At 37.6% G+C, this 17,584-nt stretch overlaps 1 protein-coding gene across 1 annotated transcript; it reads left to right on the top strand.

The window, feature by feature from the left end:
- The first annotated feature begins 8 nt into the window (after positions 1-8).
- Positions 9-16,033, top strand: nup43 (nucleoporin 43). Its single transcript, XM_061987195.1, has 8 exons — positions 9-268; positions 3,059-3,181; positions 8,132-8,209; positions 8,332-8,494; positions 9,637-9,772; positions 9,845-9,996; positions 15,453-15,569; positions 15,679-16,033. The coding sequence occupies exons 1-8, from the start codon at positions 149-151 to the stop codon at positions 15,906-15,908; spliced, it is 1,119 nt and encodes a 372-aa protein (XP_061843179.1). The 5' UTR covers positions 9-148; the 3' UTR covers positions 15,909-16,033.
- Positions 16,034-17,584: the final 1,551 nt, after the last annotated feature.

The raw sequence follows: 17,584 nt of genomic DNA, 5'->3' as shown, positions 1-17,584 counted from the left end.
GCGACTTTTCGTTGAGGTTTGATCCAATGGGCTTGCTCTCCGGTAGTGACGTCATTTCCCGTAGTAAGGGACCAGGCGCGTATTTTGGCGTTGAATGCTAAGCTAGCCTGAAATAAACGTGTTTCTAACGTAAATAAGTCCCGTTTTGATGGAGGACATTAATGCCAAGTACGTGTCTCAGAAAATAAGCAAAACGAGATGGAGGCCAGTTTCGTACTCGTCTCTGCAACAAGCTGAAGTCTTTGCCACTGGGTCTTGGGATAACGAGGCGAGTATATTAGTTTATTTATTTGTAATAACAACTACGTGTGCATTTGTATTAATATCACTAAGCTACGTCTGTTGTCTTGCAAATGTCAATATATGTTCAGTCCTTATAATTCAAGGTGAATGTGTGTTTTTATTAACCTCACAAATCTAGTTCCCTCGTCGATAGTATTAATAGCATTGTCGGATCGATTTTAATGTGATAACTTGTTTGATTTTCAGTCCTCTTCTATTTTTCCCAAATGTGTGTGTGTTTTTGTTCTTATATGTACAGTAGTACATCATCTTACGAGATACATTGGTTCTTAACTTAAAACACTTGTATCTCAAATCAAAGTCTGACATTGAAATGAATTGAAATTATTTTGATTGGTGCCCCCCCCCCACACACTGCACAATTTTCACATGTAAAATGCCTTTTCAAAACAAAAACAAACTTTTAGATGCAAAATATTGTTTAAAAATACAATAGAATGTACTTCGAACAACCACAGTAGTTTTTTTTTAAAAGTAATGTAATAATAATGTACAGCATTTACCTTGGAGAGTGAACTTCTACAGTATCTCCTTCCAGGTGCTTTTTCAGTCAAACACACCATCAGCAGCGTTTCCATATTACCAGCAGACACATTTTTTCGTCAAAAATCTAATCAATAAAAAGTGGGGCGTACAGAAACCGAGATACCACTGCACGGAATTATTAAATTGTTCACAAATCCATCCATCCATTTTCTACCGCTTATTCCCTTTGGGGTAGCGGGGGGCGCTGGAGCCTATCTCAGCTACAATCGGGCGGAAGGCGGTGTACACCCTGGACAAGTCGCCACCTCATCGCAGGGCCAACACAGATAGACAGACAACATTCACACACTAGGGCCAATTTAGTGTTGCCAATCAACTTATCCCCAGGTGCATGTCTTTGGAAGTGGGAGGAAGCCGGAGTACCCGGAGGGAACCCACGCAGTCACGGGGAGGACATGCAAACTCCACACAGAAAGATCCCGGAGCCCGGGATTGAACCCAAGACTACTCAGGACCTTCGTATTGTGAGGCAGATGCACTAACCCCTCATCCACCGTGCTGCCTGTTCACAAATCATTGTTTTTAAATTATAAATTATAATTAGATATGGGCAATATAGCCTAAAATCTGTATAGCGACGACAAAGGCTCCTACTTTATCAGTTGACCTATGCAGTAACATATTGTGGTATCAATCATTAAATGATTACATATATAATCAGGCAAAAGTAGGATGGTGGTGTAACAATATCAATTAAATATTTAATTAATTTCATATTATTAACTTTAATTGATATCATTGAGTTTGTAAACAATAAGAACAACGTCAAAATATTTTTTTTTTACCACTGTAGTATTGACAAAATACTCATACAATACTTGGTATCGTTACTGTCAATATTTGTAACGCTCTGTCCATCCTGTTTACATTCAAGAGCTTTAGCTTAGCGGCTAGCATATCCTTCTACGGTGTGTAGTGTAGCATGTTTAGCTATTCCTTGTCTACCAGTGATAGTAGTAATTAGGGATGTAGATTAATGCTTTAAAATGTATTATCGGAAATTATCGGTATCGGTTTCAAAATGATCGGTATCGGTTTCAAAAAGTAAAATTTATGACTTTTTAAAACGCCGCTGTGTACACGGACGTAGGGAGAAGTTCAGAGCGCCAATAAGCCTTAAGGGCACTTTCTTTGCGTGCCGGCCCAGTCACATACTATCTACGGCTTTTCACACACACACAAGTGAATGCAAGCATACTTGGTCAACAGCCATACAGGTCACACTGAGGGTGGCTGTATAAACAACTTTAACACTGTTACAAATATGCGCCACACTGTGAACCCACACCAAACAAGAATGACAAACACATTTCGGGAGAACATCCGCACCGTAACACAACATAAACACAACAGAACAAATACCCAGAACCCCTTGCAGCACTAACTCTTCCGGGACGCCACAATATACGCAACCCGCTACCCCCTTCCCCCCCCCCCAACCCCGCCCACCTCAACCTCCTCATGCTCTCTCAGGGAGAGCATGTCCCAAATTCCAAGCTGCTGTTTTGAGGCATGTTAAAAAAAATAATGCACTTTGTGACTTCAATAATAAATATGGCAGTGCCATGTTGGCATTTTTTTCCATAACTTCAGTTGATTTATTTTGGAAAACCTTGTTACATTGTTTAATGCATCCAGCGGGGCATCACAACAAAATTAGGCATAATAATGTGTTAATTCCACGACTGTATATATCGGTATCGGTTGATATCGGAATCGGTAATTAAGAGTTGGACAATATCGGAATATCGGCAAAAAAGCCATTATCGGACATCTCTAGTAGTAATTGTAAGAAACATGGTTTATTTGCTCCCATGAAGACGAGGATTAACGATTTAAGAAGTAACTTCATGCTGTATAGGGACGTTAGCCGCTAGCAATAATTCTACAGTGCGTTGAAGATGTGCTCATTCACTTGTTGCTGTTAAATTTGCGGAGCACATCTAGAATATGTAATTTCTAGCATCAGCCAAATTTACATCATTTATATTGTATATTGTGTATATTGCCTAACCATAATTATTGTATAATCACGATCAAAAAAATTAAGTGCTAAATCACAAAATAATTCAATGATTTAGGAAAAAATTTAAGGTATCAGCGAAACTGGCCTTGGTTTTAATTGGCATTCCATCAATATCCAAATTTACACAATCGCCCACCAGTAATAAACTGTCATGTCATGTTCAATGACACCCTTATTTTACAGGACAATACGGTTTCTCTTTGGTCGATTGGGAATAATGGACTTTCTGGTGGGGAAGATGGATATGATGGCGATCCGGAGCTTTTGTGTCAACACAAACATGAAGGAGATGTTCTGGATCTTCAAGTAAGTCACTAAAGTGTTATGAGATATTATATGATAAGATTTTAGGAATGTGTATAAAAGGTGCAATTAAAGCAAGGAGGTGTCCACATTTTTCCACTGAGTGCTGTACACTGAAAAATCAAAGGATGTGTTTTTGATTTAAAAAATGTTTTTGAAGTAAATACAATATGTAGATTTTTCTAAGAAAAAAATCAGCCTGCTTTCTGTTTTTAATAAACCAGGGCTTCCCCTAAACTGTCAAGATTATACAAACGACATTTGTAAAGTTACAAAGGACTTAAAGTTAGTTTTATTTGCAGACGACACAACTGCTTTCTGTTCAGGAGAGAACACACAGAAGATAATACAAATAATAACAGAAGTTCAAACCCCGGCCGAGTCATACCAAAGACTATAAAAATGAGACCCATTACCTCCCTGCTTGGCACTCAGCATCAAGGGTTGGAATTGGGGGTTAAATCACCAAAATGATTCCCGGGCGCGGCCACCGCTGCTGCCCACTGCTCCCCTCACCTCCCAGGGGGTGATCAAGGGTGATGGGTCAAATGCAGAGAATAATCTCGCCACACCTAGTGTGTGTGTGACAATCATTGGTACTTTAACTTTAAGAAATGAACACATTAAAAAGATGGTTTGACAAAAACAGACTATCTTTGAATCTCAGTAAAACTAAAATAATGCTATTTGGTAACAGTAGAAGGGAAAGTCAAACACATATACAAATAGACGGAGTAGACATCAAAAGGGTAAAAGAAACCAGATTTTTGGGAGTATTAATAGATGATCAAATGAACTGGAAATCTCATATACAAAACATACAACATAAGGTGGCAAAAAACATTTCAATAATGAATAAAGCAAAATACATCCTGGGCCAAAAATCACTTCATATTCTCTACTGCTCGCTAGTGTTACCATATCTGAGTTATTGTGCAGAAATATGGGGAAATAACTACAAATGTGCGCTACATTCGCTAACCGTGTTACAAAAAAGATCAGTTAGAATAATACATAATGTTGGATATAGAGAACATACAAACACTTTATTTAATGAGTCAAAAATATAAAAGTTCGGTGATTTGGTAAAATTGCAAACAGCTAAAATGATGTACAAAGCAAACTATAACCTGCTACCAAAGAATGTACAACAATTCTTCTCAACTAAAGAGGAGAAATATAACCTTAGAGGAAAAAATAATTTAAAACATTTATATGCACGTACAACACTTAGAACTTTTAGCATATCAGTATGTGGAATTAAATTATGGAATGGATTAAGTAAAGAAGTAAAAAATTGTACTCATATGATCCAGTTCAGGAGGTTGTTCAATATAATAGTGCTTACAAAGTACAAAGAAGAAGAATTATGAGAAATATTTCCAACCTTACTGGAAATAAGATATTTTTAATCTCAGTATGTTAATAATGACTGAATTAATTAATTAAATATTACAAAACTGTTGTGTATACTAATTCATAGATGTTATTTTATTATATAAAAAGGTCAGTAAATGATTCTATATATTTGTAAACGCTCTGAAGTGGGAAAGGGATAGGATTAAATAGGCTTTGCTTCTTCCTACTCCTTTTCGGGCATGATGTAAAATGAAATGATATGAAATTGTGTGATGTATTATGCTGTAAGTGTGTTCATGTTCGAAATAAACTGAAGAAAGAAAGAAGATACTTGTAGCGGTGGGGGCGTCTTATGGGCTTGGTCACATTGACGTCATGAGTAATATGATTAATTTGCTATGATGATATGATTTTCTTTAAAAAAGCTCACAATGTATACATACATTTTTAAAAACAAATCTTTTATTATGAATTAGTATTAACATTTTTTTTTTTTTATCGTTTTGCCATGTTTTCAATTGTTGCTGCTTTTTGTACAATGTATTTTGAGATTTTTTTCAAGTGTTTACAGACTTAAATACTTTTTTAAAATTAAAAACAACTAGCAACAAATCTAGCATTTTCTTCTGGTGTTGTTATAGAATGTACCCGTGTTTAAAGACTCTTTTCTGTTCCTCGATGTTGCTGACTAAAGAGGCTGCAGCGAGCATGACGTCACACTTGCTTCGCGCTGTTGCTCCAGTTGGATTTTGTCTTCTTAAAAATGTCCTCTTAATATTTGCACATTTTGTAGATGGCTGTTTGCACGGGTGTATCTGCAATATATATAAGAATCACATCCACATCGCAGACATGCTGACAACGCTCCAGACAAAGGTGTGCGTTTTGTTTACATCCGTTTTCGGTGATCAAAGTCTTTTTTCGGTGGTCAAGTTTTCCTTACACCACTTGTCAATAGTGCGCAAATAATAGGCTATCTACTGTACATACTGTAGCAACCAGCTAATGTTGAATGTTTGTGTGGTTTGGATTTGATGTCAGTTTTTCCCATGGTCGCAAACACACCCTTTGTGCCTGAAAGGTGATTGGCGAAGAATGAGGAAGCCCAGACTCACAAGATGAAAGTGTTTGTATGGGAGGTAAAACCTGTTGAATTGTGCCGTTGTTTGTTATCATAAGATTAGTAATAAAAGTAAAAAGAATAGCGTCAGACTGCGTGTGATTTCTTCCGGGGGCGTCCATATATTATATTACTTTAATTTGTTTTCAAGTTTAAAAAAAGGCCTTATTTTCAAGTTGTGGCAGTAATAAAAAATGCCGTGGCGGCGCGCCACGTTCAATTACATTAAGAGGAAACCATGTAGACTATATTTATCGGATTGATATGAGGAAATATGACATCATACCTGTGAACGACTCGTGCCGTCATGCGGGTTCCATGGACCATCAAGGACAGACATTTCTGCGAGCAGGGTTGACTTTATTTTATTTTTGCAAATAAAACCTTGTCTGCGGTCGGGTCGCTTTTCAGCTGCGCCTCCCTCTGCTGCTCGCTCCGCCGTCTGCTTTTCAGCAGCACGTCGTCGTTTCCGTCTGCCTCTTGCTCTCCGTCTTCGTCGCTCCGCACTTGTTGTGTTCTCTCCTCCTTCCGCCCCGTCGTTCTCTGCTGCTGCCCTTTTACACCTTGCGAGGAGATTAGATGATTGTGACCAGGTGCGCGATCCACGCACCTGATCTTGTTTACGGCGTCGATCCCGGCGAGCACGCCTCCTTGCCGCCATCTTGGAGTGGGCCCTGCCTCGCTGTCGGACTACCGGCCCCGCCTCTCCACAAAAAAAACCTTTGAGTGAGAAAATCAAGCGCTTCTTTTCTTTGCCCGTCTGTTGCAAACTTCCCTTGAGCTAATTGTAATCAAACATGGTATCAATCGTGTGGAACTGCCTTGGTGTTTCAGAGGAAGACATTCCGCATGGTATTTTGCACCACAACTTCCGCAAACATTCCACAAGTAGGGAAAAAAAAACATCACGGTTAAACACATCAAACCTTATTAATGGCCTGAAACTCCAGCATTGCTACAATGGTGTTTTGAAAACTTACAAAGACACCAGTTGTTCAGGATGGAACGATGTGAAAATGTAATATTGCGGTAACTGTGACCAAAATAATCACGATTACTATTATTATCGCGGTATTGTTGAATGTGCTCATAAACTATTCTACACACACTCATGTCTTTGGATGTTATTAAATAACTAAAATAAATAGATCCACTGTTAGAAGGCCCACTAATTTGCATGTTTTGTGTTCTTTATGATTCACTCATAAGCGTTCTCTGGCGGGCGTTGTGGTCTCCGACTCTGTTCCGTGGTCCTTGAACGCACCATCAAATACCTTTGTGCTGTATTCCTCTGAGTATATATTGATCCCCCTTTTCTAAGCTTGTAGGTTCAACGTGTGTAATTAACTAGCTTTGTTGCTCAGACAGCAATGTGTTTATATAAGTTTAGATTGGGAATGTCGTTTCTTAATGGGGAACCACGTTAATGTCTCTTTTATTCATGTTAGCATTTAAGCTAGCACCAGCCCTTCTGTGAGTTTATCAAAAGCGCGGCTATCAATCTCATTTTTTGCCAATTAAAAATTTTAAAACGGTACTACTACCGGTACTCATCTAGAGTTTATCCGCGGTTATCATTAAGACAGTTTATCGTTAGATCTTTACCTGCTGCTAAAGAAGTTTCCCCAAAGCCAGCCGCAAAAAAGTTTGCACAAACTATGTAAGTTATTGATATCGGTCTTGAGAAGCAGGAAATTATCTGTATCGTTATCGGCTTGAAAACAAAAATCTTGCATTAGTTTTTTGCATCAACATTTCAACTTTTTCTTATTACCGTATTTTTCGGAGTATAAGTCGCTCCGGAGTATAAGTCGCACCGGCCGAAAATGCATAACAAAGAAGGAAAAAAACGTATAAGTCGCACTGGAGTATAAGTCGCATTTTTTGGGGAAATTTATTTGATAAAACCCAACACCAAGAATAGACATTTGAAAGGCAATTTAAATTAAATAAAGAATAGTGAACAACAGGCTGAATAAGTGTACGTTATATGAGGCATAAATAACCAACTGAGAATGTGCCTGGTATGTTAACGTAACATATTATGGTAAGAGCCATTCAAATAACTATAACATATAGAACATGCTATACGTTTACCAAACAATCTGTCACTCCTAATCGCTAAATCCAATGAAAACTTATACGTCTAGTCTCTTACGTGAATGAGCTAAATAATATTATTTGATATTTTACGGTAATGTGTTAATAATTTCACACATAAGTCGCTCCTGAGTATAAGTCGCACCCCCGGCCAAACTATGAAAAAAACTGCGACACATTATTCCGAAAAATACGGTACTTGACACCTACTTGCTTTATTATTCCACTTTTTGTATGTATTTTGTGAGTATTTTTAGAATATGCGGCAGGCCGTTACAAAAAAACTGCAAATGACCCCCATGCCACACATTGGACATCCCTGAATTAAGGGATGTAATATAGGCATATTTCATCACTATTTTTCCATTGTGCAGTTTCTGGACCAAGACCGAGTGGTCACAGCCTCGTCAACTGGAGGAGTTACCATTTTGCGCTACAACCAAAACCACCAGGTACTAAATGTACTGTAATCCTAGATGGGGGAAATAAACATTTATACTGAATAATTTTCTGCTATGTACAGTGTAGTGACTTTGGTTGTGACATACCGGTATTTTGTTTTTGTTGGCTCCAGGCTCTCTCGGTTTCACACCAGTGGCCAAGAGCCCATCATTTTCCTTGTGACCGCGCTCCCTGCACCGGCGTGGTGTGCAGCAGTCCTGAGATCGTCACAGTCGGTGAAGACGGCAGGATTATCGTCTACCGAGCCGACCAGGAAGGAATCGTTCGGGTCATAGGTTCACTTCAGATCATGTTTGCTTGTTCTATTTCTATTCCAGTTTCACTCCCTCACAAAAAGAGGTGGGGGAAATAATCGATTTTTAGATGCATCGCAATTCGGACATGGACGATTATAGAATCGATTAGTAAACGTCAATAATGGATTTATTTATTTGTAAATAAAGTAATGCAGACAGTACTAAAATTTTGGCTGACTGCAGCGAGCCACCTCACCGAAAGATCCGACCAGCTCCTTTATTGCCGGACACTTAATCGTCCAGTTTTGCACACATTTTCATTCATTTAATAAATGTGGGGATTAATTTAACTGTTTCTACTTCCAAATGAATTGTTTTTTTTAAGTTGCAAGTAGAGATGTCCGATAATATCGGCCGATAAATGCTTTAAAATGTAATATCGGAAATTATCGGTATCGTTTTTTTTATCATCGGTATCGTTTTTAAAAAAAAAATTTATTAGATCAACATAAAAAACACAAGATACTCTTACAATTAGTGCACCAACCCAAAAAACCTCCTTCCCCCATTTACACTCATTCACACTCATTCACACAAAAGGGTTGTTTCTTTCTGTTATTAATATTCTGGTTCCTACATTATATATCAATATATATCAATACAGTCTGCAAGGGATACAGTCCGTAAGCACACATGATTGTGCGTGCTGCTGGTCCACTAATAGTACTAACCTTTAACAGTTAATTTTACTAATTTTCATTAATTACTAGTTTCTATGTAAATGTTTTTATATTGTTTTACTTTCTTTTTTATTCAAGAAAATGTTTTGAATTTATTTATCTTATTTTATTTTATTAATTTTTTTTTAAAAGGACCTTATCTTCACCATACCTGGTTGTCCAAATTAGGCATAATAATGTGTTGATTCCACGACTGTATATATCGATATCGGTAATTAAGAGTTGGACAATATCGGATATCGGCAAAAAAGCCATTATCGGACATCCCTAGTTGCAAGTGATGAACGCTTATTTAGTGAAACAATATAAAAATGCATAATAATGCATGAATTAAAGATGCATCACTAATCGATTTGTAATTGATTTAATAGTAATCAAATCGTGAGGTGCCCAAAGATTCCCACCTCTGCTGACAAATGTGTTATGGATAACAATTTGCAGAGGAAGCAGATAGCAGCACAATTCACGCCGTGACTTACCTGCGAACAACAGAGATCCTGACGGTAAACTCCATCGGCCAGCTCAAGATGTGGGATTTCAGACAGCAGAGCAGCTCTCCCTCACAGATACTTTCCCTGTAAAATCTCATTTGTCATAAACTTTTGATTTTGTCTCCTCCCCATCATTTTAATAGAATATATTGTTTCAGGTCAGGCGATAGAGTCCCATTGCACTGCGTGGACAGACATCCAAACCAGCAGCACATTGTGGCCACAGGAGGCCAGGATGGGATGCTGTGTGTTTGGGATGTGAGACAAGGCAACACACCCTTCTCACTCATGGAGGCGCACTCTGCCGAAAGTAAGACCGATTCTTTTTTTCATATTTCATTTTGTTATTAAATATATAAATGACATTACATTGATTGATTTAATTTAACTTATAGTTCTGTGCCTTTTGAGTATGTATACAAGTATGGGGCTAAATTAGGGCCAAAGTTTTGTACTTGAAAAAATAAATTTTGATGTTGAATTTAAAAAAAATACAGCTTTGTATTCAAAATAAATAAAATAGGGCACACATTTTTTTATCAAGTTAAATGCGATAATGATTCACTCTGGTAATTCTTTTGAACAAATTTACAGTTGTCCCTTGTTAATCACTCCAAGTACAAATGAAAGTAGAACTCATTATTACAAATCAAATCTTTTCATAGCTAGAACATAAAAAGTGTGTACAACCTTCTAAATATGTTTTCTGACTTTGTGAGAGTCTTCTAGACATGAAGTAACACACTTTAGTCACCTTTACACTCTTTTAATCCAATATGCCTAAGGCAGAGCCAATCAGTGGCCACGATACTAAACAGCGCGCTCTGATTGGTTTGGTCTCATCTAGCGGCCAATACTACTGTAGTATAGGGCTGCAACTAACGACTATTTTGATAGTTGACAAGTCGGATTATAGAGCGTACACATATTCAGTGGCTCTAATTTAGCCATCAACTGGTAAATTCAGCTTGAGATATTTTTAGGCATGTGTTTACAAACAACAATTAGTTCATAAATGCTCGTTTATACTGTAACTATGCTGCTCATTAGGCTATTACAAAAATTTAGATAACTATTCAACTTTTGTCCATTCAAAAGTAAGGACAGGAAAAATGCAAAATAAAACAAGTATTTTTTTAGGGGGGGGTACAGTTAAAATAGGAGAACAACAAACAATAAAACAACAAAACTCACTTGCTCTAAAAGAAACAAGCATTTTGTGGTGATGTGTTTAAAAAGCTGCACATTGATATATTATTGATTAACTTCATTTTTAGACTCAAAGCATTTAATTGTATCATTGATTAATTCTTAACATTTTAGCTATCTAATAGATTGTATGTTTAATATTATGATACCGGTAGGGATGATGTTTGATAAGAAATTATCGAGTTCGAGCCTATTATCAAATCCTCTTATCGAACCGATTCCTTATCGATTCTCTTATCGAGTCCATATAGGTCGTTGTATATGGGGGAAAAAACACACAATATTTGGTTTAACAAAAGCTCCCTTTTATTATACAAGAAAAAAAATGTAATCTAATAAATAAATAAATATTGACTGTTACCCCCCTAAAAAAATAAAATAAATAAATATTGACTGTTGTTACCCAAAGTATATTAAGTGGGATTTTTCAGAAAAACAAATATATACAGTAACACAAAAACAACCTGTCTCTGTGATCACTATAGGTGTATAAATAATAATATAGTGTTAAATAAAATCAGTCCCTTGGGCACAAAACTGAAAATAATACAGCTCTCCAAAAAGTGCACTTCTGCTGCTATTTGACATAACTGTTTGTTATGATGCTTTGACATTTTTGCACTTTATTTCTTTATTGAAAGACAATTCTATGAAGAGAAAATTTGTTTTCAAATGTGGTTACAATGCTAAAAAATGAAAAGTTAAAGCTAAAAAAAGAAATACACTTTATTGAGTTAACATTATTTCTTTATAGGGGGAAAGATGTGATATTATGAGCTAAGGAATATAACAACTACACTACCCAGCATGCAACTGGAGTGACGAGCATGCGCGGTAGCCCCGAAAAGTGTTGTTGCATGTCGTCACCCGGCATGTTAAGAATGAGGTTATGAGCACGCTGTGAAAGTAAACGTCAAGAACTCAGCCAACACGTCTCGTCTGCATTATTTATAATTAGACAGACAACACATATACAGTGTGATTTAGTTTTGTTTACAAGGAAAGAAAAACAAAAGTTAAAAATGGGAGATCATGTCATATATGTTGTATATATATGTATGTGCTGCGGTTGCTTTAAGAACGTTGCGACAGCTGCCGTAAAGGAGGTGCGTTGCTAGCCTGGTTGCTATGTTTCCGGTTAGTCGTAAAAGTGTTCGTCGTGTGTTTGTACCCTGCTCAAATCTCTCAGTAAAGTTATTCATTGGATTATATCTTTTGTTTTGAACTTTATTACACATTGGAGCGCTTTTTCCGGTCCATTGTTTTTCCTGCTTTCCCTATCTGCGCCTAATGACTGAGCTACGTGACGTCATTTCTTGTGATGTCCCACGGAGCATTTCTGGTCGGGACGGGATTCGTTCCCAGGGATTCGAATAAAGAACCAACTCTTTTTCTTTCCTATAGTGGTCTCGATAACGGGTACCGGTTCTCAAAAAGGGATTCGAGTCCGAGGACTCGGTTCTTTTCTTATTGAACAATCAAGAAAAACGGTTTCGAGTACCATCCCTAGATACCGGTGCCAATTCTTTGGTGCATGCGATTGACGTTTGTTATTGTGCCTTTCTTCATTGCATTGCAAATTGACAGTCTAAAAAGTACCGTATTTGAATTGATTTAGACAAAGTTTAACTGGCGGCCTTTGGCTAAAATTATAGTTAAATAAATTTTTCACACACCTTTGTCTCACACTTGCTGGCTATCTAGCACGGTAACAAGCTAACAATCTCACCCCGGATTTCCACTGTAACCCAAACGGCCGCGGGCCGGCTTCACTGCTAGAGGGCGGCGCCATCTGCCGTCTGGTAATCCCCACCGCCATTCTGTTGCAGCTTCGTCGTGCAGTGAAATAGTGCAGACTTTTACGAGATCTCGCAAATCCACGCATAATCACGTGATAAGGGAGAGGGTAATAAAGCGAACCGCAGAACGTTTATTCTGTCCTTCCACAGAAGCAGAAGCAAATAAACTCGGTCCTGTCAACACTTTATTTTTTGCAGCAGGCAACAATACAACATTAACCTTATCCCTAGCGAGCTTGTCAAACAATCAGTCCTCTGCTTTCCAGGTCTCAAGTATCAGCTGATATTCAACACAGGCCCCCGTATCCCCATTTAGCTGCCCGGGATATGCCTGTACATTATTGTTTAATTTTGGACCTCCAGAATCAGCCGGTCCTCATCCATTTGTGTCAACAAGATGAAATTAAGTCTGAAAACCTTTGACAAGTGGACTTGATGTCCCTCGCCACCCATTAGGACCTTTCAAAGTGTAAAATACAATCCGCCTTGAAGACAAGAGTATTTTGTTTTGAAAGTAAATTGGATACTTTTATTTTGTGTTTGTGCATGACTTCCTGTCCAACAATGGCAGATTTTTGCGAATTTGTTGCTACATCCGGCAAAAAAAAAAATGCACTGGAATACGTAACGACAACGGCATACCAGTGACGTTTTGAGGGCGGTGAAAATTGACATATTGACTTAGATAAAAACGTAAAGCGTTCGCCGGCGCGCATTCAGTAGAAATTTGGGGTTACCAAGTGGAGACTGCATCCTCCAGATGTCCAACATTCCTCTGCTTTAAATGCTCCCGTATCACAGATAGTGTCATAAAAACAAGATCTGCTTTGCAAAATGAGCAAGGTATTCATATTTTAACTAGAATAGGAGGAAATATTCCCACACTTGACATGTTTTCACCCACGATGTTGATTTGAGTGGCGGTGCTGACTCGCGTCCCTCCGGAAAAACACGAGTGATAATGTAACAATAATTTGACTGCGACTAATATTATTGTCGACAAATCGTTGCACTCCGACTGCAGTATTTATATTTTTTATTTATTTAAACATTTTCATGCTTGAAAATAATTAATTCAGGATGAGAAAAAGGTAGAAAATACTTTTTAAAAAAACTGCGATGTGGTGAAAGCCGCAATATTTGAAGCGAGATGTGGTGAGGGACTATTTTAATTTTTCACTTTCATATTTTTTGATATTTAAGCTTTTTTTCCCCAGATTAAAATCATATTTTTTGCAGTTGTTCTTTCAGTTTCAGATCTTTCTTCTTCAGATCCATATCCTTTTTTTTTTCAGATTGAGACTTTTGGCCCAAATTTGGTTTGGGATGCGTGACATCATGACATACAGCTTTGCAAAAAGAATAGGAGGGTGTCTCCTACCATGTTGCCTTCAGGGAACATAGGAACTAAAACAATTCAATTCCACACTTCTCATAGGTTACGCCATATGTTCCCTACCAACGGACCACAGCCACAATTATTTTATCGTAAAAATGATCTACTGTTAGAAAGCCCACAGTTTGTGCATGTTTATGTTGTTTTGTTTCACTTTTCCTATTTATTCAGCCGTCCTTGACCGCACCATAGTTGTGTACGATGAGACCAAAATAAAGCCAGTGGCGCCAAATTTGCTGTTATAGGTTGCTTACTTGGGTTTGTGTGAATCCTCTGATTATCAAAAAACACAAGTTTCAAGTTTGGTTTTGTCATGAGGCCACACACCTCTCTATTGGTCTAAGTCTAGTCTAATTGACGCCACACCTGAGTAAATTTGGGCAAAATTGTAATCTAAAAAAATAATTAAATCCTGAAAGTAGAAAAAAATGTAAACTGTAAAAAAATAAGATTTTAATTTGGGGGCGGAAAAATCATAAGATATGAAAATGAACCAGAGTGTTGAAAACTAATGTCCGCACTTATTTTTATTTTTAATACACTGATGTATTGAATATCAAAACTCGGTTTTAATGTTTATTTTTTTCAAGTATGAACGTTTTGGCCCTAATTTATCTCCTTAGAAAATGTTTAGAGTACTGATATATCTTTTTTTAATTCTAAAAAAATATTTTCTTGTCTCTTTTTTACGGAGCCCCTAAAGGGACATGGAAGTTTTTCGAGATCTCGCAAAAGGTTTTTTTCCTATGTCAGTGAACCGGAAGTAAAACAGACACAGTGATGGTGAACCGGAAGTGAAACAGACAAAGTATTGCGAGATATTCTAAAAAGTATTGCGAGATCTCCCAAAAAGTATTGCGAGATCTCGCAAAACATTTTTTTCCCTCCATGTCCCTTTAGGGGCTCCGTACTTTTTAAATAAAGATAGGCATTACATTATATTTCTTTGATGGATTATGAGTAAATTTTATATATAATTTGTACACATTCCATGTTTTTTTTCACCCTCATAGATTTTTCAGAATAATATTTTAGGCATTTCATTCTTAAATATACACATGACTGTTCAAACTGTGTAACGTTACAGTGGCCAAAAATATTCGATATACTTGTTAAATAAAACCCCGCCTTGCTTTTTAATGAATATTCAGTCCGACTACGCTACTGTAAATTAATGTTGGTCATTATGGTGGTACTTAAAGAGCCAAGTGTTTTCTGAGGTGGTACTTGGTAAAAAAAATAGTGTTTGAGAACCACTTGCATAGCTGATTAAGCAACAGCGCCTCTGCTGGTTGCCGCCCAGTAATGCACTCCCATTTTACCTCAATTGCTTCCTGACATGTTTTAATTATGTTTTTGCAGTGTGGGAAGTGCACTTCCACCCAACCAACCCAGATCATCTGTTCACCTGCTCAGAGGACGGCTCGCTGCTGCACTGGGAAACATCTTTGCCTTCAGACATGCCTTCCTTCTCGCAAGGCAAGTGGAACAGTCAATATGTTTTGTGTTATTTTTTGCAGAGTGAGAAAGCCATTAAAACTAGCTTTGGGCACGCTGGGGTTTATAGTGTTTTTATTGTTTGTCTCAGGTGGTAGAAACAACAGCATGATATCCCGCAGTGCAATGGCGCCAGCGGGAGGGAACCAGTCCCTCATTAATGCCTGGCTGAGCGGAGACTCCAGTAAAGGCCGTCTGGAGACAACTCACATGCTGCCGAGTCAAACGCTGTCTGTAAACAGTGTGGACGTACTCGGACAGTGTCTTGTGTGCGGGACTGACGGAGAGGCCATTTTTGTTAACAGACAGATCCCAGTTTAAACTATTTGCAAACTTATCACATAAAAGTGCTTATTATTCTGCATGGATAAAGAATTCCTAGATAAATATTTTGCCTTGTTTTGTATAAATGTCAATTGAGTGATTTTGGAAAATAAAAAGTAATGTGTGTCAATTCAACTGTCCATTAATGGCTGTTAGATTAATATTTAAATTGATTGAAGCTTTTATTAGTAGATTGCACAGTACAGTACATATTCCGTACAATTGACCACGAAATGGTAACACCCGAATAAGTTTCAATGTTTTAAGTCGGGGTCCACTTAAATTGATTCATGATACAGATATATACTATATATATATATACTATCATAATACAGTCATCACACAGGATAATCATCAGAGTATATACATTGAATTATTTACAATCCGGGGTGTGGAGGGGGGTGGGCATACTTGCCAACCCTCCCGGATTTTCCGGGAGACTCCCAAAACCCGAAAACCTCCCGGGACAAAAGTTCCTCCCGAAATTCAGGCGGACCTGAGTGACGTGTCGACAGCCTGTTTTCACGTCCGCTTTCCCACAATATAAACAGCGCACCTGCCCAATGACGTTATAACTGTGGAATGATTGAGGGCGAGTTCTTAGTTTCTTAAGTGGGTTTATTGTTAGGCAGTTTCATTAACGTCCTCCCAGCGCGGCAACAACACACAACAACAGCCGTCACGTTTTCGTCTACCGTAAAGCAGTTCGTCTGCCGAAAACAGCAATGTTGTGACACTCTTAAACAGGGCAATACTGTCATCTACTGTAAAGTTAAAGTTCCAATGATTGTCACACACACACTAGGTGTGGCGAGATTATTCTCTGCATTTGACCCATCACCCTTGATCACCCCCTGGGAGGTGAGGGGAGCAGTGGGCAGCAGCGGTGGCCGCGCCCGGGAATCATTTTGGTGATTTAACCCCCAATTCCAACCCTTGATGCTGAGTGCCAAGCAGGGAGGTAATGGGTCCCATTTTTTTTATAGTCTTTGGTATGACTCGGCCGGGGTTTGAACTCACAACCTACCGATCTCAGGGCGGACACTCTAACCACTAGGCCACTGAGTAGGTGTACATGCATATGTGACATTAACATCTAGGGCTTTTAGAGAGTGCAGTGCACAACTGCGCACACAACAAGGAGACGAAGCAGAATGCATCATCAGAGAGGGTGTTCATTCAGCATGGTTAGAAAAATAGTGACAGAATAGAACAAGGATGGACAATTCAACCCTTAACTCAACAATGAGTAGATGAGTGTTATGTGTGTGTGTATATGTGTAAATAAATGAACACTGAAATTCAAGTATTTCTCTTATTTATATATATATATATATATATGTATATATATATATGTATGTGTATATATATATGTATATATATATATGTATGTATATATATATATATATATATATATATATATATATGTATATAATAAATATATATATATATAGCTAGAATTAACTGAAAGTCAAGTATTTCTTATACATATATATATATATATATATATATATATATATATATATATATATATATATATATATATATATATATATATATATATATATATATATATATATATATATATATGAAATACTTGACTTGGTGAATTCTCGCTGTAAATATACTCCCTCTTAACCACGCCCCCCACCCCACCCCCACCTCCCGAAATC

The sequence above is a fragment of the Nerophis lumbriciformis genome, linkage group LG26, assembly GCF_033978685.3.
Source record: "Nerophis lumbriciformis linkage group LG26, RoL_Nlum_v2.1, whole genome shotgun sequence".
Taxonomy (NCBI): domain Eukaryota; kingdom Metazoa; phylum Chordata; class Actinopteri; order Syngnathiformes; family Syngnathidae; genus Nerophis; species Nerophis lumbriciformis.
The sequence above is the reverse complement of the archived record's forward strand: the minus strand, read 5'-3'. Positions and strand labels throughout refer to the sequence as shown.